This window comes from Lates calcarifer, linkage group LG9 (genome assembly GCF_001640805.2).
Source record: "Lates calcarifer isolate ASB-BC8 linkage group LG9, TLL_Latcal_v3, whole genome shotgun sequence".
Lineage (NCBI taxonomy): Eukaryota > Metazoa > Chordata > Actinopteri > Centropomidae > Lates > Lates calcarifer.
This window is the reverse complement of record NC_066841.1, coordinates 8,589,405-8,614,663: the sequence shown is the minus strand read 5'-3', so window position 1 is coordinate 8,614,663 and position 25,259 is coordinate 8,589,405. Positions and strand designations below refer to the sequence as shown.

The 25,259-nt window shown below is 40.0% G+C and overlaps 1 protein-coding gene across 1 annotated transcript; it reads left to right on the top strand.

Moving 5' to 3' along the window:
- The first annotated feature begins 2,279 nt into the window (after window positions 1-2,279).
- npdc1a (neural proliferation, differentiation and control, 1a) lies at window positions 2,280-23,381 on the top strand. The gene is made up of 9 exons (XM_018670431.2): window positions 2,280-2,626; window positions 12,275-12,424; window positions 19,845-19,952; window positions 20,189-20,419; window positions 20,703-20,769; window positions 21,517-21,607; window positions 21,794-21,873; window positions 22,043-22,142; window positions 22,231-23,381. The coding sequence occupies exons 1-9, from the start codon at window positions 2,512-2,514 to the stop codon at window positions 22,300-22,302; spliced, it is 1,014 nt and encodes a 337-aa protein (XP_018525947.1). The 5' UTR covers window positions 2,280-2,511; the 3' UTR covers window positions 22,303-23,381.
- The last annotated feature ends 1,878 nt before the right edge of the window (window positions 23,382-25,259 follow it).

The following is a 25,259-nucleotide window of genomic DNA, read 5'->3' as shown; positions in this document are numbered from 1 at the left end:
TTACTTTTTCTTTTTTACTTAAATTAAGACTTTTATTAGTCTCTCCCTCACTCACACTCTACACAAACTAAACAGTTTTTGGGCATTATTGTGGATAATAATTTTATGCAACTATTGAGAAAGATGCATAACTGTTTAATCAGTTTGTTCATATTCACTTTCTTTATTCTCACTTATTCTCACTCATTGCATGTCTGTTTTGTCTTTGTGGTACATGAACTGAAGATTGTCGGGGAAAGCACTTTTTGTGCCAGAGTATGTTTTTTTTTTTTTTTTACAGTGGACTTTTTCCCCAATGCTGCTGAGTTCCTTTCAAGTCTTAATCCAACATGATGTTTTATTTTTTTGTGTGTGTTTAGCCTGTATAAGGCACTGCCAACCCATATACCTCAGGACTGTGTATTTTACTTTTCACACAGAGAAAAGGACCATGGGCAAGAAGTAGGGGATTTTTTTTCTATTATTTTAATGATATTTAATTTTGTCCTGTTTTCTAAGGTTTCTGTTGATCGGTGGCCAAAGTTCAAAAAGTGCCAAAAGAGATGCATGACATGGCTTCTGTTTCACATCTTTTCTGTATTTGGTTTCTGACTGTGAGCTGAGGCAGTCTCGTCAATAAACTCAAAATCACAATTTCAAACCTCTCTCCCTCCTTTACTTCTGTATTTGAAAATTTACAGTTTTATCGCTGCACTCTGCCAACATCATGCTACGCAAGACAAAAATCCTTGTCTTAGGAATCATTATATATCTATGAGGACCTACTATTAAATAACATTTTAAAAAATGTTGCTAGATGTGTCTACTTGGTATTTTTATTAAATAAACATAGCAATCTCTGTGATAGTTTTTTTCTTCTGGTAATGTATTTTGGTAAATGCTTTAGTTGAGACAGACCATGAAACACTATGTTCCTGGTGACAATAGCTCCCACAGAGAACAGACCACGACAAGAGTAATGACCTGTATGATGACGTTATTGATAATGAAGGAGGTGATGCTGACATGACCAAAACCATTAAACCACAACATTTCAAATGAGTCACATCCTGTAGTATCTGTGTGACAGATATATCCCAGCCCAATCCTAACCCCAAAGAATTAGCACTAGTGCTTTATTTTTAAACATGTGTGAAAGTGGTAGTGGTTTGTTGACAGGAAGAGCTACTTTTGACTGATGCTGGTCATCTTAGATATACGTTTTGTTTCTGCTCTGCTCACTGAATTTTGACCTCTGTTTGCACGTGGTCTTTCAGCTCTAAGCAAACAAACAGACCAGCTGCCTTCCAGCTTTTGATCTGTGTTTGGGAGAGAATAATGAGAGTTAATGGGTGGAATGGACAACAATAGACAGAAATGACTGTTTATTTGATGTGTATTCATGTTCCTTGAAAAATGTCTAGACATCATTTTACTGCACCTGCTCCATCCTGCTAGACTGGCAAACCCTTGCTTTATTTGTTCCCTCAGCCATTATCTTCATTAGGTTATTATTAGCCCATCTATGTTGCTTAATGAAAAAATAAATATTAAGATTATCGGTTTTTATCAGCACATCTCTCTCTCTCTCTGTGACTGTACGTAAACCACGTACCCAAGCACATCATGCTACTTACACCGGTTTTTCAACGTCATCGCGTTACACGTAATTCCTGGTCGTGCCTAATCTTCTCAGTGAAGTGCTGCCTTCAGGTGCTGTGGGGAAAAGTGACAATATGGTACGGCACATTAAGTAAATAAATAAAGAACATTTTAAATGACCACCATGACCCCTTAGGTCCCTGTGCCTTTGTATATCCGTTCAGTAATCCACCCATGGTTAGTTGTTATCATACATCCACACATCCATTATACATTACAGTCGTAGGTGAACATTGAGTAACTGATGAAGACCGTGAGATGCAGCTGAAAGCTCCAGAAAAAAAGATGAGTTTTTTTTCTTCTTCTTTTTCCATTTTTTCTTCTTAATGGAAATAAACAGGAAACCGACTGATGAATACAGCCTTACAACTACAAGAACTGTGTGCCACATTTTATTAAAAGGCGGCTACTTTTAGATTAAATCAGATCAGAGTCTACCAGTCTGTCTTATTATGCATGATATAGATGTTATTATTGTTATTATGTGCAATGCAACAAAATAATGTGGAAAACAAACCTTAAGTGTGTTTTTTTTTCGTTTTTGATTTTTTTTCAGAGTTTATGAGGAGACCTTGAAGGCAGCATGTCAAACACGCACTCATACAGGAGCACATACGCCTCCTCCTTCCCTGCCTGAAGCTCCGCTATCTTTAGCACCGCCACGGATTACAGTGCGCAGTGTGTGGAGGGACTGCGCTCCGGTGCAACCTGCTCGGCTTATCGCTGCGTGTGTGTTTGTGTGTTTGTCGCGCTGAAGCTCTCTCGCATAAAACAAAACAAGACAAAACAAAAACATTAAAACAAAAGCGATGGGGGAATGACAACAACCTCCGTCTCCGGTTCTCCGTCCCCGAGAAGACCCCTTAAAGGATGCTGCTGCTGCTGCTCTCCAGCCCGCGGAGCGGACGCCAGCGCCGGGCCTCGTTGCTGCTGCTGTTCGCCGCGGTCCTGCTCTGTGTCACCTCTGTCTGTGCTGGCCTCCCAGGTAAATACACAACACACACACTAATACGAACACACAGCCAGCACCAGACAAACCAATTATCCTCAATAGCGTTAAGCTCTTTTTCAAATATCCCGGGATTGTCTGTCTCATCAATAATAGTTACTGGGGCATTAACAACAGAGAAGCTGGTGAACAACAGAGAGGTAGGAGCTTTTATTATCACAAGAGACCAGCGTTTTGCTGAGACACGGGTCTTTTTAAATGTGTTTATTGGTCTTGCTGTAGAGATAGTCGTTTTGGACTGGTTAAACAAGTGTCTAGGCCTGCTATGCCTTTGAGTGAGGAAAGCAAAAGGAAAAGACAATGGTGAAAAAAATTCCCTTCCTTGTTGGATTACTCCATGTATTTCCTTGTATTAACCACAAAAGGTCATAGTTTTTTAAAATATTACGCCAATCCAGCCCAAATGTATGTCTGTTGTTATGATATAAAGCTGCATTATTTTGTATTATTTGTAAATCAGAATAATTGCAACTGCTGGTCACAGTGACGTTACTGAGTCCATGGTAACACTGTAACAGTGCTGCTTCAATAATCTGAGAAACAGCCACAAAATTCAGATATTGGGAAAAGGAATAAATCAGGCAGCTGTTAATGCTTTTTCCGTTTGTTTGAACTGGATTTCTAGAAGCGACAACTGAACAAAATGTGTGTAAAAACTACACATTATCAGTTTGGATTTTTGCAGTTGAGTAACTGGTTAATCCAGAGTATGTAAATTGGTTTGAGCTTGTTTATGTGTGTGTGTGTGTGTGTGTGATGTCTCTTCACAGTGATGGCTGCTGCTGATATTTACAGGGGAGATAATCTGTGTTTCAGCTTTTAGCACAGAAACCCCTGTGGGAGAACCAACAGCTGGACTATCACATGTAATCTTTAGCTTTTATCTGACAGAGAGAGAGAGAGGGAGAAACACACACACACACACACACACACACACACACACACACAAATACATTCTGTACTCACACTGAACATTTACTTCTGGGCGCAGATTTGTGTGAATTTATAGATGATGTTATATTCATTAAGTAAAGCACGAACCCTTCCACGCAGTTTACTCCATGATGAATTCAGAATGGTGTGCGTGGCTTCATTTTGCTCATGCACGACAAAGAGGATGAGGAAACGGTGACTCAGTGTCTCCTGTTTTTTTTTTTTTTTTTTGGTTTTTCCCCCCCAGTAGAAGAAATTTGAAAAGTCCAGTGATTTTCCACTTTCATCTCCCCACAAATCACAGTTCTGCCAATAAAAATGTAATTATTTCCTCTCTCAAATGCTGATAAAACAAAAGAGTGAGAAGAGGATGGTTTTGCTGACGTGTAGAAGTTTCTCAGTGGCAGAGAAAAATCTTCATTTTGTACAAGATGGAGACAGGCAACACTGTCAATGCTCAGAAAAGAATAATATGTTTCATCAGTAGCTGTAGGATCGTGTTAGTGTTATGGGGGTTGGGTTTGACACCTGTTACATTTGAACGCAGCTTGCTCCTAACAAGGTGTAACAGTATGTGGGCCATTGTTTGTGTACGTTGTGTTAAGATCACAAGATGAAGCAAAATAACACTTTTTTTTCCACTCCAATGTGAAATAAGTATTTACAGCACCTTGAATATTGTAGCTGTGTTACTGGAATCACATCTGCACCACTGCACTTTAAGGCACTTTTATTAAAGATCATTAAATATATGGGAGGCGTCAAAGAAGCTCAAAAAGCGCATCTGGTATTGCAGTGAGTCAGCTTTCAGGATGATTTTGCTGGAGTGTGACAACAGCATGAAGTGCATAGCAATCAGGTGTTTGATTCAGCAAACATCGACACATCACCATGTGTAAATATGCCAGAAAGCTTTCACAGAACATTGGGTTCTTGGGATGGAACTAATCCAAAATCTCTATAAACCAAATTAATTACATAAACTACATCTAGTCTGCCGGCCAAGATACAGAATTAATTAACTTAACATGCTGTATTTGTTGTATAATTTAGGTTCAATACTAGAAAAGTCTTTTTTATTTCACTTGAAAAACGAGTTTATCCGCGTGTTCTTGCTTCTCTAATTTTAGCAATTCTCTGTGGAAACATCATCTTCACTTCTCAATATTCTAATTGAGCCTGATCATTGTTGTGCTGCCGCCTTTAAATGCCACGTTTGTCATTCACCAAACCCACATAGAATTGGTGTGATTATTATTCAGAGAGCTGCTGCCTCCGGCCTTTTCTTCCACCAGGATTAAACTTTAACGATTCATATCTTCAGTGTCACGTTCTCTTACACACACACACACACAGCTACTGGCCTCAGTGTGTTTTTCAATCACTGTTTTTTTTTTTTATATATAGTGCCCTACAGCGAAGTTAGTCATCTGCCTTGTAGTGGGGATTGAGATCAGTGTAAATTCAGGGGTGGAACAACACTTTCACACTCCCAGGGGACATACACACCACTGAGTCGATGACCAGGTTCACACGTAATATTTCATATCCTCGTACGACTTGAGATTAAGTGTAGTCTATGTGCATTAGTATGCAGTTAAGCATGCAGTTTATTTTCCTGTGGGGTCACGACTAATTTTGGTCTTTAAAGTCATCAGAGCCATCAGATTGGAGTGGGTTTGAACTGTTCTCTGTCTAGACATGTCAATAATAATAGCACCTCTAAAAGGTTTTGATGGAAAATCATTAAATCTCTGTTGAGTGAAGAACACTCGATGAGCTGGGGCTTCATGAGCAGGCTTCAGGAAACAGTAGCGACAATCTGACTTGAATGAGGAAGACGGCAGTGGTTTATCTAAAGATTTAAAAGAAGTGATAGTGTCAGATTTCTTTAGTGCTGCCTGTTGTTGACAGTGATGCAAGTAATTGTCTGTAATACTCTGGCAATTTAATATGCTGTACATGTCCACATACATGTGTATATACCTTTGTTGTATTGTCTGTGAACTCAGTGCTTCCAGGAAGTAGAGAATGCAGTTTAAAGCTAACAAGTGGTCTGGTTTGAAATGGTCTTGTGATATTGCTTGTGTGGTCTCTGAGGGGATTTGACAACCAGTGTTTCACCAATGAGACAGAGGGAAAATTACCACCCAGTTATATGGTGGTAACCATTATACTGACATTACGCAACAGCCAGGAAAGACATCATATTGATGTTATCGATCAATACGATGACTTTGTGCCTCATTGTGGTCCTCGTCATCGTAACTCGGAGGTCTGAAAAAAGAAAGGTGGTCGACCAACGCTTTGCTGTGGTGGCTTCTTCACACCACAACCTTCTTCTTCATCTGAGAGCACATTGTTGGCAACCAGACCTCTCCAGGAAATGAGAGGATGACAATTAATCAACTTACAGGTTGCTTACAGGCATTTGATCAAACCAGACTCAGCATAGTTTTAGCTGGAGTGAACACCATGCTCCTTCAGTTTTAGCACCACCCTGCCGTAACCAGGGATTGCGTCTTTTATCAAGCTTGTTTTAAAATGAAAATGAGCAAATCCGAAAACCACCAATTTACTGTGTCAGCTATTTTGCATGCACTGGGTTTGCATATGTGTGTAGCCACATCCTTACCAAGAATGACGGTGTCTGTGTTACCTAATAGAAATAGAAGCACTGGTGACACGTACTGAGAAATCTGTCTGAAACCTAGTGAAATATTTCAAGATAACTGTGAGCCAAAGTAGTCCAGTCAGTTTGGTGAAATAGTTTATCTCAGTCGTTCTAGTTGAAGAAATACTTAGCAACTGAATCAGCTCTCAAAAAAAACTGCACTGTTGCACCACAGACTTGCAGGATGACAGTCAACCAAATGCAAACAAACATAATGACCATGAAAAAGAAAATGGGAAGAAAGACCAAATCAAGGAGCTTTTATTTGCCACCTACATGTTGCCATTGTATAAATCCCATCAACCTTTGTTCTGTTTGCTGTGGGGAGTGCTGCTCTGCTCCACTCTAATTATAATGACACAGTAATTATCCCTTGTGTAATGGGTTAGACTTGTCATTGTCTGACATGACAGGAGTTACCAAAGCAGCAGAAAAGACAAATGACAGACACAGGGAGTGATAAGGCAGGAGAGACATGATGGTACCAGAGAGTAGAAAGACAAAGAGACTTGTTCACCCTTGTTCTACAAACTTGCATTCCACCAAGGAAGAAATACCTTTTACATTTTTTTTGATTCACTTCCTTTTCACCTTCATCTTTGAATAGTCACGCAAACCACTAGTATATTTCCTGCCTCAGCATTATAATGTGTCTGTCTGTGTGTGCATGTGTGTGTGCTTGCACATATGTGTTAAACAGGTGCTAAGTCATGCCCCATTTTCCACCAACCGTGGCAAAAGGTTTTACGTGTAGGAGTCATTGCATCAGATTACTGTGGGAACTTTTAACACCCACATTACCTGAAACTGATATGGTAGACAGTTTCCTCTGAGCGTCATTTAATTTAGTCTCATGGCTCTCTGACACCGGTTTCTCAGAATTTAAGTTAATCCTTGCTGATGTCAAAGCTGTTTCTGTTATTTTGTTAAAGAGTCAGAGCTGACTGAGCTAATTTCTGTCTCTCTTTGGCAATCAACGCAGGCCTTCCTTCCATTTGTCAGCGTATAGCCTGGCTTGAAATCCTGTCTGAAGTGGTTTTCAGCATAATGCACCAATGAACTCATTGATGGTGAACAAAATCCTGCCCTTTGCAGACTTATCTAAGAGGGATGATTACAAAAATCAAATTTGAAATAATAATAGTTTATATTTGAATGATCCAATATTGATTGATTTTTGAATTTGAGCCTGATTTCCCTGAAAAGTCATTTGAGAACCTGTTTCTAGATAAAATAAACACACAGGAGGTTTTTGTTTTTGTCTAATAGAGTAAAATAGATGACTGAAAAATGTAGGCAGTTCATCATGTTGATGCAAAAAATATATTAAAAAGTTTCCACTGGGCTAATAAGTGGTCAAAGTGCAAAAGGGGTAGTTACCACTGAATAAATAGTGTGGCAGTCTCTGACAATGACAAATTCATATTGTCTCATGGCTTACACAGTATATTGTCATGGCGCCCTAATCCTAATTCCCAGCATGCAGTAGCAGCATTCGTCATCTGATTCCAATGAAAACAAAGCATTAGAAACAGGCTGGTTGGCATTTGTTTGATTTTGTCATCTGAGAGCGAGGCATGGCGGACAAACAGAAGCATAAAGGCTGCATGGTTACGCAAAACATCACACAAATGTATATGCATGAACACATACGTGCACGCTTTACCCATGTGGAAGTGAACGCTGGTTATGTATCAAGTGAAGAGTGCTCAGCAGAGCTCTCTAATGTTTCCACTTGATTTGGAGTGTTTGGCTTACTTCCTGTCTGCTATCAGAGGGTCAGGAAAGGCACACAATAGCAGTGTGTGACCCTCCTTGCCCACCCATTTCCTGCCTCCTCTCTAAAGCTCTCTCCCTCACAGTGGTTGCATTGTATCTCTACAGCAGCTTGAAGGAGCAGAAGTTGACGGTGACATGAAACCATGCGCTTGGTTTCTGAGGTGTATGAGCATCTCATGCGTGCATCTGTGAGTGTAGGTGTGTACCAGGCTGTGTGAAAATGCCTCTGTTTGCCTCTCAGTCCTCCCTGGCAGAGCTGCTGCTGAGCACAGAGCCTGGCAACAGCAGCAGCAGATGGTTAGGAAAGTCATTTTTCACTCATTCCAAGGACTTCTTTCTGAGTCCCTGAGTTACATAATGTTTTTTCACACCTCTGCTGCCTCCAGCAACACCAAACAACCTGATATACTGCAGTGATGTTTCTGTCTTTTTCCCTCTGTCCCCATCTCCCTGTCTGTTTGTTGTATTGTATGTCTCTTCCTCTGTCTGTCCTTGATTGTGCTGTTTAATTAGCGGCAGCACTGTGTGAGCAGCATGTTGATGCAAGGCCACCTGCTATGACAACTTCATATTCACTTGTGCGGCTCCTTTGTTACTCCAGTAAATAGATTTTAGCTGCTTTGTCATATCATTATCATGATGAGAGTCCTTCAGCCATGTGTAGAGAAAGTGCCATTATAGAAGTGTGAGTAAGTTTGGTAAAATAACGCTAATTAAGTCTACTTGTTCTTTTCACCTACTGGTTCACCAGAAGCATATTGTTGCAGAGTAATTATAACAAAAAAAGGCTGGTGAACAGTAATGAACTCAGCTTTTATTTGACTCCAGCTCCTCTCAGATTCTCACATTCATTTTGCTTTCTCGTGTTTTTCTCCCTGTGGTCCTGCCTCACACATTCGTAACAAAGCATACATACGGTGTGTTTGTGTTTGTATGCCCACTTGTGTGTGTGAGGAGAATAATTATCTGCATTCATGTGATGGCAATAGGTTCCACCACATTAACTTCCCACGTGATGAATAACAGATGAAGAGCTGACCAGAGGTGCTGAGATTCAAGCTGCGTTGTTCTAATCAAGAGTGCAGTGCAGATATTTTCAAAAATAGAACACCCTGCTTTCATAACAGGGATTAAATGTCTCCTCTTGTTTTGTCTTTGACACCAGTGATTCATTTATGTGGAAGGAATAGCAACTGTCTTTCTTGTGCCTGATGATATTTAGGAGTCAGGACAAATACTGTAAATGATTCCACAATGCAACGAGACTTTCTTGCAATACATTTGTTTTTGCTTCAGTTGCACCAATATCTCCTGTGATACTCCGGTGTCAGCGATTGCTGGATGTCTGATATTTAAATGATAGCACGTGAACATAAGCCTTTGTTCTCTTTGTTCTCATTTGTCCATAAATGTCTGTGAAACTGAATGACACTTCACGAGGCAGCGAATGAATATAATACATGACTAATTCCTGCCTCTGTACAAAAAAGCCTCTTTTAAAAGATTGACCCTGACAAAGAGCTAGTGTGGTCTTAAAACAATGCACATCTAATTTAATGAATACAAGTGTGAAACATTAATGGGAGCAGTTTGAAATAGGTAGAGCCTTGAGGACATGCACACATACAACTGCACAGGCATTTATCTGACAGATGTATCCTAAATTGGCTAATCCTCACCATGTGTTAAGGTCAAGGAGTTTGAGACATGCGAGAGTTCTCTGATCTGTGAGTGCAGTCACCTGCAGCTGATCTGCGCCCTAAACAGCCCTTGATGCTCAGACACTTAATGGATCAAAGAGTCATTTAAAAAACGGGGCGATGGAGTGATTTGACTACAGGACGCGTGGATCAGGTGAGGAGAATGAGAGAGGATCGACAGGGAGAGGGAGCTTGTTTGCCTTTAACCCTGGCTTGGAATGAAGTCATCAGAGGTGGCCTTTAGTATGGACTCTCATGATTTACTTATTATTGCTCACCCCAGCTATTTTGAATCTGTGTTTCTTTCACATGCACACAAACACGTGCCTGAGAATTGATTTCAGTGAAGTGATACAAATTGGACACATGAAATATCACAAGGACAGAACAAGCTATTTCTAGTAACACTTTCTCTTTCCTCTCTAAGGTTTCGGGGGTGAAGGAAATCAATATGAACATGTGAAAAGATCAGACAAAGGTTTAATATCTGTAGGGAAATGAAAAGGGAGGCACGTGGCAGGTAAAAATAGAAGCCACGACTGCTGAGGGAGAAAAATGGCGAGAAAATAATTAGGAGAGAGAAAGGAGAATCATAACCAGGAATAAGGGGTGCTCGCCACATGAGCACGTTGTACTCACTGGGATGCTAAATAACTTGGGAATGGGCCAAGCAGGTGAGTCCGCAATTAAACATAAAGGTGGCAGAGCTGTTGGTAGATTATAAAAGCATACAGAGACCGAGCGTGACAGTGAAGAAGTAGCAGTGATCAAAGACGCTCAGGGAGTTGTCCACCTGCATGTTAGTTTTGTGGCACCAAGTAAAACATTTGCCTCTCTGCCCATAGATACAGCAGTGAATAAACCATTTGCTTTCAGCCACAGATGTTTTAACAACAATTAGAAATCCTAATGGTTCCTCATCACCAAGCCTCTTCCTCTGTATCTTTGACTCAAACAGAAGGGAAAACAAAGCTTCTCATGTTACACATGCGTCACTTCCTGAGGCATCAGACCAGTCGGTGACATAAGAACATGTGAACGTTTGTGTCCATTTCCCTGTAAATGTGTAAATGTGATGTGTGGGTTTTTCAACATGTTTGTGTGTTTGCATAGGTGTGCATGTGCAATGTGTTTGTCCTAGTACTTGTCTTGCTATCTGTGGTGCATTTCTGGTAGGGAAGCTTTGATAGGTTTGTAGAACAGACACATACACATACACAAACAACACATATGTATCCGTATCTACATATGTGCAAATGCACGTGACACAACCACATTCAAAAGATGCAGTACCTGTGGTCTGTGTTTATTTTAGGGAGTCTTACAAATAAACTACTCAGTTTGTAATAGTAGGCATGAAACTGTATCGATGGATGGCTGATAGCAAAGCAAATGACAGTTCTCTGCCCCTCCTCTAGCTGCTTTTCATCTCACTAACACTTCCTCTCTGCACATGTGGTCCTTCCATCCTCATATTATGGGTCTTGTTGCCATGGAGGTCACTGCAGCGATCTCCTGCTATGTGTAAGTCTCCCCTGGTGTGTAATGATTGGAAAAATCAAGTTATGAAAGGAGGAGTGACTGCACTCTGTTACGAAACAGGAAAAAATCTGCACATCATTCAAAGATATTAAATCTCTAAACAATGGGCAAAAAGTGGCTACAAGAATTGCCATGACTTACTACCCACCAAGCTCAAATCGTTTGATTTCTTTCTTTGGACAACACTGATCTGTCGCCTATAGACTTGAACAACCCTGAACCTTTGAGATCTATCATCCCTCACAAATACTGGGTTCATGCACTCTCCTCCCACCTTTTATTGCCTCTTGTCTATCATCACCCGCTGTGCTGTGCCTTTAGCTGGCCCGCTGTGCCGCACCGCTGGGCTCATTATCCACACTGATCGCGTCCCAGCGCTCTACCTGCCCTCTGCTACCGAACACACCTGCTGTGATTATGTGACCCACTTCTTCCTTTGTGGTGTATCTCAAGCTGTGTGTGTGTGTGTGTGTGTGTGTGTGTTAGTCTAGATACAGTGTCTGGACTCTGCTTTTGTGTTAAACTGGCAGTAATCAGGTCAGAGGATTATCTAACCTGATTGCGGGCAGATCTGTGAGAGAGCAGCTGTAGATCTCTCTTTACTTTGGTTTAACCTGACTAATATTGCCAAACAGGTGGAGCTCAACATATTGCGAAATGCAGAAAATTATTCAAAATGTCACTGTCCAAACACTCTTGTCCTGTCTGACAAACTATGCCTATATGAAAGGTTTGATAAGGTCACAGCAAAAGCTAAAAAAATATGTCCAAAAAATTACTGAAGATCTGATGTAACTGTTTCAGGGCAAACGTTTTATTTCTGAACGGAGCTGAAGAGCTGACGCATCCACTAATGAAAGGATCATTGGTTATAAGTCAAAGCATCTCTTATCTGAACATTTTTATAGCACTTAATTCCTCACAGACTGTTATTTCACTGTCTCATTTGGATACTAACGAAACTGTTATTGTCGTTGTCTCTCTTCTCCCACCCAGCTGGCAGTAAATGCCCTCGCCATATAGACTGTGCCAAAGAGGGACGCCACTATTGCAAGCCGGGCTCGTCCCACTGTGGGCCCTGCATCTCCCCGCTGCAGGAGGATGAGGAAGGACGCTGCGTGGAGAGGAGGAAGCACCGTCAGCGTGGTATGAAGACAAAAAAAAAAAAAGATTACATGACTTCACACACAAACACACTCGTATGACTCTGCAGAAAATAATGAAGTCAGAGAAGGCCACCTTTCCCAGATCACTCAGTTTCTTGATAAGCTGAGACAAGGTAATTTTACATGAGATTAATGTCTGGGAGGATGTCCAGAACCCTGCAGGCCAGAAGCTAATAACATCACAAAGAAATAGAAGGAGAATAAGAATGGATCGACTTTCTTCTTTCTCCTCCTTTTAACTTTCGCACCTATTAATTTAGAGAGCAGCTCTGGTTTAGTTTTGTCTAGATTACTGACATCATTCTCATATACAGTATTTATGACTCATCAAGGAGAGAACGATAAAGTCCTGGATTTGGTGTTTTCCCAGTCACACACCTTAAAACAAATATTACTTCTATTAGAATTAGTGATGCGACAGTTAGCTAACATTAGTTGTTTTGACAGATTAGTAATTATTTGAAAATCTATTAATCATTTTAAGTTTGTCTTTACTTAACTATCTGTAGTCGATAGTCTCTGGTTCCAACTTCTCACATGAAGAATATCTTTTTTGTAAACTGAATATCTTGGGGTTCTTTGATGGTTAGTCAGGCAAAACTACGAACTGAAGATGCCTCTTTGTGCTAAAGGAAATTCTGATGGGCATTTCTCACTGTTTTCTGGCATTAGAGTCAAACAATATGTATTTCAAACATGTATTGGTACACTTAATGACTGACACTTCAAGATAAAAAAAATGTGTCAAGACCAGTTGAAGACTAATGAATAAGCAGGTTATCCTTATTCTGAATCCACCCTCACTACCAGTTAAATAACCTGTGTAAGGTTTGACTGACGGCTGAAACAGCTGCTTCTCTCTGGTTATACTTGAATTATTAGAGTGCATGGAAATGTACTATCTGACTGTACATTTCCTCTCCTTACGTCTTCACTCCTCATTCATTCTCTGTCACAGCCTCTTTTCTCTTGGTTGATCTCTGTATCCAGTTGGACACATCTCCCCTCTTCTCCACCTCACTCTCTCCCTCAATTGCCTATTGATTCTGTGCTTTCCCTCTCCTCCTCTATCAGTCTTAGTTTGATGTCTTTATGCCCTCTCCCTTTCAGAATCTCATGTATCTCTTTCTTTTTTCGTCCACCTCTCCTCTCTCCCTACGCCCTTGCTGTGGTCCTTGCCCTGCCTCCTTCTCTCCCATCCATATCTCTGACAACTGTGGTGCAGTCTGTGTTTTTTTAATCCGCCCCTGCCCCTGCTGCGTCTGCAACACACACACACACACACACATGCACCGCCCCCGCACACTGCCGGCTTTAATCACTTAGATGGCATGCATCTCTCTCCCCCTCTCTCTCTCTTTCTCTCTCTCTTGCCCTTCATCTCCATCACCGAATCTAATGCCATTCAATGAAAGAGCCAAGCTGTGAAAATAAATAATATTTTTCTGATTTCCGTGGCGCAGCGTCGCACTGCTGGCACGCACGCCATGTTTCAAGACGTTCAAGATGTTTCTCGCAATAAGAGAGAGAGAAATTGAAGCATCTCGTGTATATTTGCGTGCACTGGCCTTGCCTCTGCATGAGTGTGCGTGTACATGACCGCGTGTGTTTATATCAGTCGGTGGGCATGTGTGTGTGTTTGTGTGTGTGTGTGTGTGTGTGCTCTCTACAGGATTAATAATTTAGATGGCTCTGCGGCAGGAGAGGATACAGTACAAACTTGGCTTGAATTATTGGTGGCAGCACCAAAGAGAGAAGTAAACAGGAGAAGGAGATGAGTGTGAGGATGTAGCACAGAGAAAGGTCACATCATGCAGAAGAGGAGAGGAATTTTTGTCCTTTTTTTGTGCTCATATTTGGCTCCCCCCCCCACACACTCATGATGATAAGACATGATCAGTCATTAGTAGGATTGTATTTGTATCTCTGTGTCTGTGCATCTTTCCATATAAGGACTGTAACTTATACATATGTGATGCCGTTGTTAGCTTGCATGTGTGTGTGCGTGAGTGTATGGTGCGAATCCAGATCGTAGGGCTTCGGCTAAGCTCCCTAAAGTGGTTACATAAACCCCCGAGAGACCACAGAACACAGTGATCCACATGGGAGACTGACTCTGTCTCTTTTCACACTGACAAGCACACATGCATACGCACACACAATGTTGAAATGAAATGATGAAATAACTCTAATTTCACTGGAAATTGCACCTCTGAAGAAGTCACCCTGTCGTCACTTCAGAGGAAATATCACTGGACTAAACATTTGATTATTTAAAAGCGTGAAAAATACACATTTTAAAAACTAAACTTTTGTCACATGATGCGCCTGCATATGCAATAAATGTCAGTTCATTCTGTCTCTCCTCCTCTGTTTCTTTTTATCTCCCACACTCACACATACTGTACACTCAAGCTTATAGCTAAGCCTTTGTTTTGTCAGTAAGCCCAGTCTCCTTTAGAAAATGTACCAAGTTGTTTTTCTAATTCAATTTCAAACTTTAGCCTTATAAAACCACATCTCTGTATCATCAAGCTGCCTCGCTGGCTCTGCAGCACAGTTGAAGCTTTTAGGTTAATTACAATAATATTCTAAATCTGTTTTTCAAAGTTATGTGTTTTGAGAGAATAAGATACTTTAGAAGCTGAAATATTGTCTGTATCAAAAAAGAGACGCTTAATTTAGCTTGGCAGCCCTGATTTCTTACACACAATGTATTGTTTAAACAAGAGTGGCAGGATGTACTTATGTCCTTAGAATAAAGGAGACTGAGGAGCAGTCAAGTTGATGCAGTGTACTGCAATCATCCTCATCTTTCACCACAAGGATTTCTACCTTGTCACTCTCCTTCTGCTTTACCTTGTTTGTCCATCTGTAGCCTCTGCTGGCCACGTAGGTCTATTGACTAATAAGTCGTAAGTGTCTTGGTTGATTACAGCGATTTTTGTCCATTAGTCATTTTTTATGGTCTTAGTGCATTATAGTTGAGTAGCAGAGTATGTAAGTCAAGATTATTAGAGCTCAGTCTACACAACTGCATTAATCAGCAGTGGGATGGAAACACTGGATTTTTACATTATTTTTGCAGTATTGCTCTACTAAATAATAATCAGTGGCAGGGCTGGTGTTTAGCTCTCTCTTCCCTGTAATGTCATGGTTCTTATCTTCACCATGGGTGATATTAACTTCACAACTTCCCTCTTTCTAATTTCCTCTCATCTAAATCACGCTGACAGTTATAAGACTTTTGTGGCCTCACACTTATTGATTTACTCTTGTAATTTATTTGCCTGTAAACTGCAGGAATTTCAGGATATTTATTTGTTCTCACTGGAAATCACCCTGAATCGAGTGTAATATTTCACATACTCGGTCTAGGGAGGATGAGAGTGCACAGCAGCAACAAGTTAGGCAGGAAGCACTTTTTATTGCAAGTAGGACTTGCTTGTATTTGACATGGAGGTGTGCACTGCCATTGGTAAACATACAATACGCCTCAAAGCCATGTCCTCAGCTCAGAGCAAGCACAAACACAATATGAATGGTATGTATGTTTTACTGGATATATGAAGTTAAATTGTATATGTGCTAAAGGCAGAACCGTGTCCATGCAGCCTGATCTCTGTCGGGTCTCTTTCCATCCTCCTGTAGCTTTTGTCCCCCTCCTTTTATCCACAATTAGAACTATATTGTGTACAGCTTGTTCCCCTCTTTTCATTTTTACATTATATAACATACAATAGAGCAATAAAAAACAACAACAATAAGAAGAGGACACTCCAACAGCTGTTTCTTTTTGTTGTTTTTTTTTTTTTACAGACACACAACATGAACAAATATCCTGCAGCAGTTTACTTTGGAACCATGAGAACAGATCAGTGAACAGATAGAGAGCAAAACAACAATTTTAGTTCACTAACAGTGAATTATATATTTCAGTAATAGAGTGAATTGGTAACCAGGCAAACTGTATATAACTGATTGAAAATATATTTATTTATATACATATTTATGGTTGTTGTTGTCGTCAATCAACTTCCACTATTCCACTTCATTAAAGTTATCTACAGTCTGTTAAAGTACTTGTAAACAGTCATACATTGTAACTGTTAACAATGTGTTTAATGTTAAATATGTTTTTATAATATTTAATTAAATATATATATTTGCTATCTTTTAAATACTCAAATTATACCACAACTAAGTTTAGATATATTTGTTTTCATCTTTAATATTAATCTTTATTGCTTTTATGAATATTAATATTTGCATAATCTTTATCATTGTCAGTTTGATTTTGATCATATTCTAGACATTAAGATACAATGTGTTTTTTATGCACTTGACACTGGCGACTGACCTAATGTCTAACAGACAGAAAAAAGGAGTAAAACATTTACAGTATTTTATTGCTGGCTTTTTGTTTCATAGGTTTGTGCTTCAATTTTTAAAACAATGACAAAGACAGGTGGGACTGTTTATTGAAGGTTAGAACATTGCTGGTTAGATTTCCCGTATTGACTGAAAGCTGTGCATTCAGCTGTGACAACCTGTTTATAGCAGGTGGGAGGGTGACTCACTGCCAAAATTATAAGGTACACTACCTTACCAACTTTAGATTTCATGGGCAAAATTACACTTTAACTGTGTGCCACTCCCTTATATGAAAACAAACCAACTAATAAAGACAATACAAGTTTCTGTTCAAACTCTGACCTTTCTGGTTCCTTTCCTTTCAATTTAACTGTCTCGTATTACAAAGATTTGACACTAGCAGGCATTGTGTTTTATGTCAAGTGAGCAAGGAGATCCGGATTTAGAGAATTTGAGGATGAACCATCAGACAGACCGACCTGTTGTCTCTCTGCTGTCTGCTGACACCATGTATTAAATCACCCTCTAGAGGGCAGCAGGACACAGAGAGTATAAATCAATAATCTGTGAATAGGACTGAGAACATGCTCAAACTCAACATGGGAAATACTAGCAAGGTTTAATAGTTTGGAGTATTTTGTTTTAGCATGATCAGTTGATGTTGGTTATATTATAGATCTCTAATTGATTATTAAAGCAGCAGCTTAAGCTTCTCAAATGCTAAATGTAATTTTATTCCTCATTTGTTTCTTAATTATTTTTGGCTGTTGTTTGTGGAGGGCATTTGACATTTCATGGACTAAAAAAAATAATTAATTCTCAAAAATAAACATCAACAGATAACACAGTAATTCAGATGATCATAGCTGTAGTCCAATGCCAGATTAAATAACCTTAGTCTGAAATACAAGGTGCTCTGGTTTACAAAATCTAGCATTTAGATTCTTCAGAGGAGAGGTTGCGTTTTTGTTGTGATTCTTTTGTAGTGTTAGGAAATACTGAATGATCAGTCACAGTGTATTTTGCCATTTCTACACAAATGCACATTGAAAAGTTAAGTGAGAAGTAAAATGACAAGATGTGTGAAATCTGAGGTTTTTTTTTTTTTTAAAGTGTGGGGGATCAGGAAGTTAGTGAGTGTGTTCCTGGATGTGGTTTTGGGGGAGGAAGAAATGTGAATGGTTTTTTAAGTGGAGAGAAAAGAGAGCAGCACAGATGTGTGTGACCCACAATCCCTGTTGAGCTGTTTAGTGTTTGTTTGTTGTACCCAACTGCCCCTGGGTGCCTCTCAAGAGGTTATGGGTCATTATCAAGCCAGTGACAAAACTCTTACACAAGGAGAGGTGTGCGTGCTTAGTCAGTGTGTGACAAACCACACACGTACACACAAATGACACCTTTTTTTGGTGAATTATTCAGTTTGGTGTTGTTGGGCTTTCACTATAAATACAATCTCTTCCCGTCCGTTTTCCTCCATTTTCCTGCTGATTTCTAAATCGGTCCACACTTTAGAAACACCACCAATAAATCTCTTGTCTTTTTTTCCTCTAAAATTTAAACCTGTATTATCACACACTCCTGGCAAGCGCTCAGGCACGGTTGGAGCTCTCAACCACCTGCAAAGTACAGATGGTGCATCCCGCCTCCACAGGCACCTGCTATGGAGTGCACTAAATGGCCATTAGTGGAGGGGGGTAAAAAAATAACAAAGCAAGCAGTGAAAGTGCTGGCATGTCATATCATACACATTAGCTCAGCCAGATGGCCAGCCTTCTGGAGTGAAAGTGACACTGTAATCATTAAAAGTGATGTAGGTGGTTGTAATAATGTGTAATAACACGTGTTTAGATGGATTAGCTGGCATCTGTCTTTTATTTTTTTTCACTCTGTTTTTAATATTAATGTCATACAAATCAACTCAGCGCTGAATAGATGGAACGATCCTCTCAGGCATGATCATATAAAACAGCTTTTCATGTCAAGCACCTTTAGCTTTTTTTTGCAGTTTTTTCATCAGCTGTGTCATAACTCACTGCCTCGCCAGCTTTGAGTGCAAATACCTATAATCTGATATTTGATGTATTACAGGGAAACTTTATAGAGGGAAACAACACTTTGATCACCTCCATTAGCAGCGAGCTGTGGGATCTATTGTGAATGTAGCAACTCAAGCCCAGTGAGGCAAAGGTTGCCTCCTCCCCTGCGGTGCTTCCTCCCCTGGCCACACACAAGCTATCGCCCCCCCTGGTCTCCCTGGAGACTGTGACAGTACTGGAGGAATGTGGCTCACTGTCTGGCCTTAAGGGCTGTTAACAACAGTTTAGTATTGTCTCCTTTTTTTTTACCAGTTCACAAACAAACAAGACACATGGGCACACTCCCTGTCCATCACTTCAGAGACAAAGCCCTGAAGTAGACATGGAAAAGTTGGGAACAGGCATGTGTACATGCCTAAACCATCTGCATGTGCTCTCTGTCTCCCCCCCTCTCTTACAGATTAATAGTCACACATTACCTACAGTCATTAAACTGGAGCTTCAAAATGGCAGCAAATGAATCTGCAGCTATATCTCTGTTGTGAGGATTTTCTGCTTTTCTTTTCCAAACGTGATCGTAAAATGAATATTATTGGAAACGTTTCACTATTTCCTGATATCTCTAAAACCAAATGACTAATTGAAACAATAATTGGCAGATTAACATATAAAATGTGATCATTAAACAATGATTAGTTGCACACTCTCTTTAAAACATTCAGATTAACTGTATATTGTGGCTACATATTTGTCAATATGGTAACCTCAGTCATTTTGCCCTAGTAACTGTGTTTGTGATGTATATGAAGCTGCTGTCAGTCATTTGTATGTTTGTATGTGCTTTGTTTACTACAAGGAGCTTCTAGTGTCGGTGCAAGTGCTACAGTATTTTATGCATGATGGATTTCCTGTTGCATTTTTTTTAGCTTTACATCGTTAAAGCCACTTTAATTCACAAAGTTAACTTAAAATCTTGTTTGTCTTTTCCAGTGTCATACTACCCTGACCTTGACGAAGAGATCGATTTCCTTGAGTCTGTCATTGCAAAACAGGAAATGACAGAGATCAAGCAACCAAACAAACAATCTAAACACCCTGGTAAGAATTCTGAGAACAGAAATAAACCTATGTATGTGATATATAACTTCCTGTTTTGAGTTAAGAAGTGTGTGTGTTTTACTTAAATTTAAGTCTCAAGACTGCTTGTCTAGTTTAGAAAGTGTTTTTTCTACAAGTTCAATGACAAAGAATTGTCATATCTCTGTCAGATATTGTGTTTTTTTGCCCCTTATTTTAGCCTTTTATGACTATTTATGTCTCTCTCACTCTCTCAGCTGCCATCACCTCCCAGACAGATGTTAAAAAAAGCAAGACAGATGCCTCCAAACACAAACAGAAGAGTCAGGCTCGTCCCTCATCTGAGACCCTGCATGCCTTCACCACAGCCCCCGGCCCCACAGTGTCCGCCCCCCCTGCCACTCCGACCCCGCATCCCAGGGCCACTGGTGTTGAAGGCCGAGCTGATCCTATAGTGGTCCCAGCCAAGAAAGACAAATTTATTATCAGTGAGTATACAACTTCATGCACTCCACACAGTGACAGTGAATTCAGTATGCTGGTACATGATTCTGATATAAACAGATGACGGGCACAAATTCAGTCCAGTTACATGTTGTTAAAAAAGTTGGGTGATTTCTGTCAACCTAATTTTTTGCGCATCATTTTACTCACGATGACCATAACTACCTGTAACGAGCAAATGAACTAAAATATAATGAGATTCAGCACCATAGATTTTTTCAGTAGGGTTAATAACTCCTCTCCTCTTTTTCCCATGTCATCGTGCAGTAATGATCTCGCTGTGTGTGGCGTTGGGCACTGTGGCAGTGATCCTTGCAACTGCCTGCTTCATCAAGTAAGTCTGAAAACTTAGAGTCACGTAATCAGTCAAGTAATACACAGGATTTAATCATTAATGCTAATAAATGAATAAAAACAACAAAATCTGCAGTCATGTTTGCTGTGGAAATAGTAACACTTTTAACATTGCTGACAGTTTCATTTCAAGGGTTTTTTTTGATTTTGTAATTAGATAAGTGGACATAAAGCAAAGTCTAGTCAAATAGTAAAGACAATTATCTATAATGTGCACAACTTTCTTATTAAAAGATATTTCCCGCTGTGTTTCGTTCTCTTGAACATCTCGTCATCATAAAAGTACATGTCTCATACGTACATGTCTAATGTTAGATGTGATTGGAAAACAAATGTAAGCTGGTAACATGGTATTCAAATCACAGTGTTGAAGTCAAATGCTCATGAGCAGTCACTAATTACAGTCTTCGCTGTTTCGTCTACCAAGTAAATCATAGAGATGTCAGACCAAAAAAAATCTCGTTTAGATTGTTAGTTGAATTAGTTACACTTCATAAAGAGCAGAGTATTTCAATTTTTGACCAGTGGGTAATTGACTGGACTGTTGATACTTTCATTTCATGTTTATAGAGCTTTAATCATCTATAGATATTGATTACACCCTTAAAACCAAAGCCTACTTCCATTTGCTGACCATATATCATAAGGCTGTTTTCAAGCCATAAGCAGACAACAGCCATCAGTAACTGCAGGAGACTCAGTTTCATAATGTCCCCCCCACCCACAGGATGCAGAAAGACTCGCATCTGGCTAAGAAGGTTGACTACCCTGCTTTCGGAGGAGCAAGTGCACCTGCTGCCCCGGCCACCGGTACCTCGGTAAGCACACTGCTCCTTCTCCACAGAAGTATTAATGTTAGAACTTGCTCTAGCTTCTCACTTCTTCACTCAGCTTCTCACTCATCTTGTGCAGTAACCACAAGATGTTCAACTGTGTACTGTTTGCACCAAGACTTCTGTTTTCCAATGTATCAGTCACACTTCCTCTCTCTGTTTCACCCCCAGATGGGAGATAAGACTCTGGCCCAAAGTGCTCAAATGTATCACTATCAGCATCAGAAACAGCAGATGCTCTCAATGGGAAAGTATGTTTTTTTTTTTATCTTTTATCTTCACTCTCTCTGCTTCTCCCTCCTGTTCCACTTTTCCTGCCTCCCATTCCTTAAAGCAGACTTAAAATGTTCAACGACATCCTCTGCCCTTGTCACCTCTCAGCTTAACTCGTGTGTCTTTTTTTTCCTCTCTCTTTTTCAGTCACAAACCTGAACAGAAAGTCCTTGACACTGAGGTCACATCAGATGAGGAAGAAGTAGGAGGAGACTTCACAGTGTATGAGTGCCCTGGACTTGCACCGGTGGGTAGACACACACACATGCACAAAACTGATCTTTTCAGATTTTCATTTGATAACTGAGAATCTGTTTTTCTTCCCTCTGTGACAGACTGGAGAGATGGAAGTGAAGAACCCTCTATTTGATGACTCGACTTTACATTTTCAGGGCAATCACCAGTGAATGCTGAACACTTTATGCACACACACACTTAGACATACACACACACACACACACACACACACACACACACACACTTAGACATACACACAGGCATACAAGCCATTTTTCTGTAAGACACCACAGGATCCTGGCAGAGGATGGGGTTATAAAATTGAAGATTTTCTTTTTGGCCCTTTACTATATCTGCCCCTGCTCGCCTTTTAATACTACAGATGTACACTGGGTTCCTTTTTAATTTATTTGTGTCACTGTTTTGGAGCATTCCTGTCTTTTAACATGTGGTTTTCAGAGTCCTCCTAGGTTTGTCCCTATAGGGGTCTTGTCCCTGTTGAAATGTTAAAATCTTAAGTTAAGATTTTCTCCTCATGTACCTTTGTTATCTATCCTTCATTTCTGCAGCTAATTCCAAAGAATGTGATACAATAGCGAACATACACACACACACACACATACATAAGTTGAAAAACAGGTGCCCTCCCTTGCATTTTGTCATGCATAGCTAGTGGCTAAACCACATGCCTAGCAGATACCCAGGAAATATTTAAAGTCAGATCTCTGTGATACCTCTGTAAAAACTCCCTAACACAACACAAGGTTTAGCATTGAAGATGTTACCAGTGGTGTTGCTAATTTTATGTCTTGTCATATAAGCTGCACATACAGATTTTAAGATTATATATATATATATATATATATATATATATGAAAAAATATATATGAAAATGAAGTACTTGATGATGTCTGTTTGCATGGTTTGACTATACCGTGTTTGAATCATGGCCAATGCTTTGATGAGCTACTCTGCCTCCTGTATGTATGCATCTCGTCGATGGAGGAGGAATGTACAGTAAAAGTGACTTCTTAGCACTTGAATGATAATTTTGGAGACAAACTATACCGATGGATATGTAGGTGGTAAATATCACTATCTTGTATCGTCCCCTCTTTCCTCTCTGTCCTCTTGTCGCTCCCAAGTTAACCTCGTGCTGCAAAATGTACATACAAAGAGTGAAAGTGTTCACCTTTTATAGATATTTGTACATGCAGACCAAGGAATTAAAACTTTTTACCACACGTGACAGTGACTTTGTTTTGCTTTTTCTTTTTGTGGTTTTCATGGTATGCATCCAATAGATTATTATTAGATTGTGACAGTGGAGATATGACAGGAAGTAAGGGACAGAGATGCAGTAAAGGTCATTGACCAGATTCGACCCAGGGACTTTGCACAGTATGATTTAACAATCAAACAGAGATCTATCAGAAAAGCACAAGAGAGTTGTCAGATGTGCATATATTATTATGTTATATTTTACATTACAGTTGATTTCTAGTGAAGATATCAAAATCTCCAAGGATGTCAAATGTCAGGCTGAATTTTGGGTAAATGTCTTTCAAATGGTGCAACTGTAAAAAGGGAACTGAGGGAAATGTAAAGAGAAGTTTTCATCATATTCGCAAAGAGGTGAAAGATTCATGCAACACTTTCAACCAGAGATACAAACACTGGTTCCACTATCTAATGCCTGATATGAAAGAAAGCAGATGTTTTGACTATATAAGGGAACCTAAGATGCCCTTAATTTTGATTTAGTCTTGCAAACTGCAGCACTATGAGCATTTCCTCTCTGCCATCATATATACCCCTATCATCTTGCAGTGTGACACATTTGGTGCTTGATGCTGCTGCTGACTTTCTGTGTGGTTTTTGGTGATCCTGTTTAACCTTGTTTAACTTCAGGACACAAATGACTACACCCAGAAAGTATGTGTGTGTGTTGGGGGTAGGGGCAGAGAGCAAGCCTGCATGTACCTCTGTACTGGTTTTGTATATGTGATTATATGTCTGTGTGTGCTGGGGAGGGGGGTTAGGCCAGTCTCCTGTCCCCATTGAGCTACATGCCAAGGGCCATTAAAACCCTTTGTGCCAGAGCACAGTGGAAGGAAAGCAGCCATTGGCCCTCGGATGAAAACCTGGGTGGGTGGAGGGTCTGTGGAGGTGGGTGTCAAAGGCAGGGCCGTTAGGAAGAAAATCAGAAAGCCATCAGACTTGTTTGTGGGAGACGATTGTGCTGCTCAACAGGAGGGGTGGTATTTAGATTCCAGTGTCATTACTTTATCAACCAGTAACTAGACTGAGATTTGTGACCATGAGGTTTGAAGTTCATTTTTCATGTTTTTTCTTTGAAAAAAATAACATTTACACAATAAGACATTTTAGTTGTATTCTAGGGGAGGGCTGGGCCAGACTGTAACAACATTATCTCTGAATCTTACAAAGAAGTCAGCAAATTTGCACAATTTTAATAAATAGAACTTCTCAGAAGTGCTTTTTCTGAAACCGCATGAACCGCTAAATGAAACTGACTGAAACTAACACTGTGTCATCGCAAGGTGACAAGTGCAGTTAAACCAATGTGTCATTTTCACAAGTATTTCTGTATAGACATGGGCAAACCCATACATCCTCAAAGGTAAGGTGATTGTATATGTCAAGACAAAAAAGAAGCTCAGGTTTTTTTCTTTTAACAGCAGGACCAACCGTTAGTCACATGACAAGGGGAATTCACTGTGCATAATTAAGATAACAACACCTATACATAATGTATATCACATATACTCCCATTACTGCTCACCATTCGATGGGCACAGCCTATAATGGTGGCTAGAGGAAGAATGAGAAGAAAAAAAATCATCTTAGAATAATGACTTTATTGAGCAATGGACGGGATGCGCAACTAAAACCTGATACTTTCAGGTTTGTTTAGGTCACATTGTGTGAGTTGGAAGTAGTTTTCTGCAGGCTCTATTTTATCTCAAACTTTCTCCCTTTCTCTGTTTGACTCGGAGTAGCAAGCAGATCTCTGAGGTGTCTTGAAGAGGCCACTTAAAAAGAACTAAAGACAAGATCTGAGACATCTGGGGGGGGTTCAACTAAATCCCTGGATACTCCCCTC

Excerpts from the sequence above, each read along its gene's own strand:
- npdc1a (XM_018670431.2), top strand. The coding sequence starts at position 2,512 with ATGCTGCTGCTGCTGCTCTCCAGCCCGCGGAGCGGACGCCAGCGCCGG. Across the intron at positions 12,425-19,844 it reads GAGGAAGCACCGTCAGCGTG|TGTCATACTACCCTGACCTT; the intron begins GTATGAAGACAA and ends TGTCTTTTCCAG. Across the intron at positions 22,143-22,230 it reads AGTGCCCTGGACTTGCACCG|ACTGGAGAGATGGAAGTGAA; the intron begins GTGGGTAGACAC and ends CCTCTGTGACAG.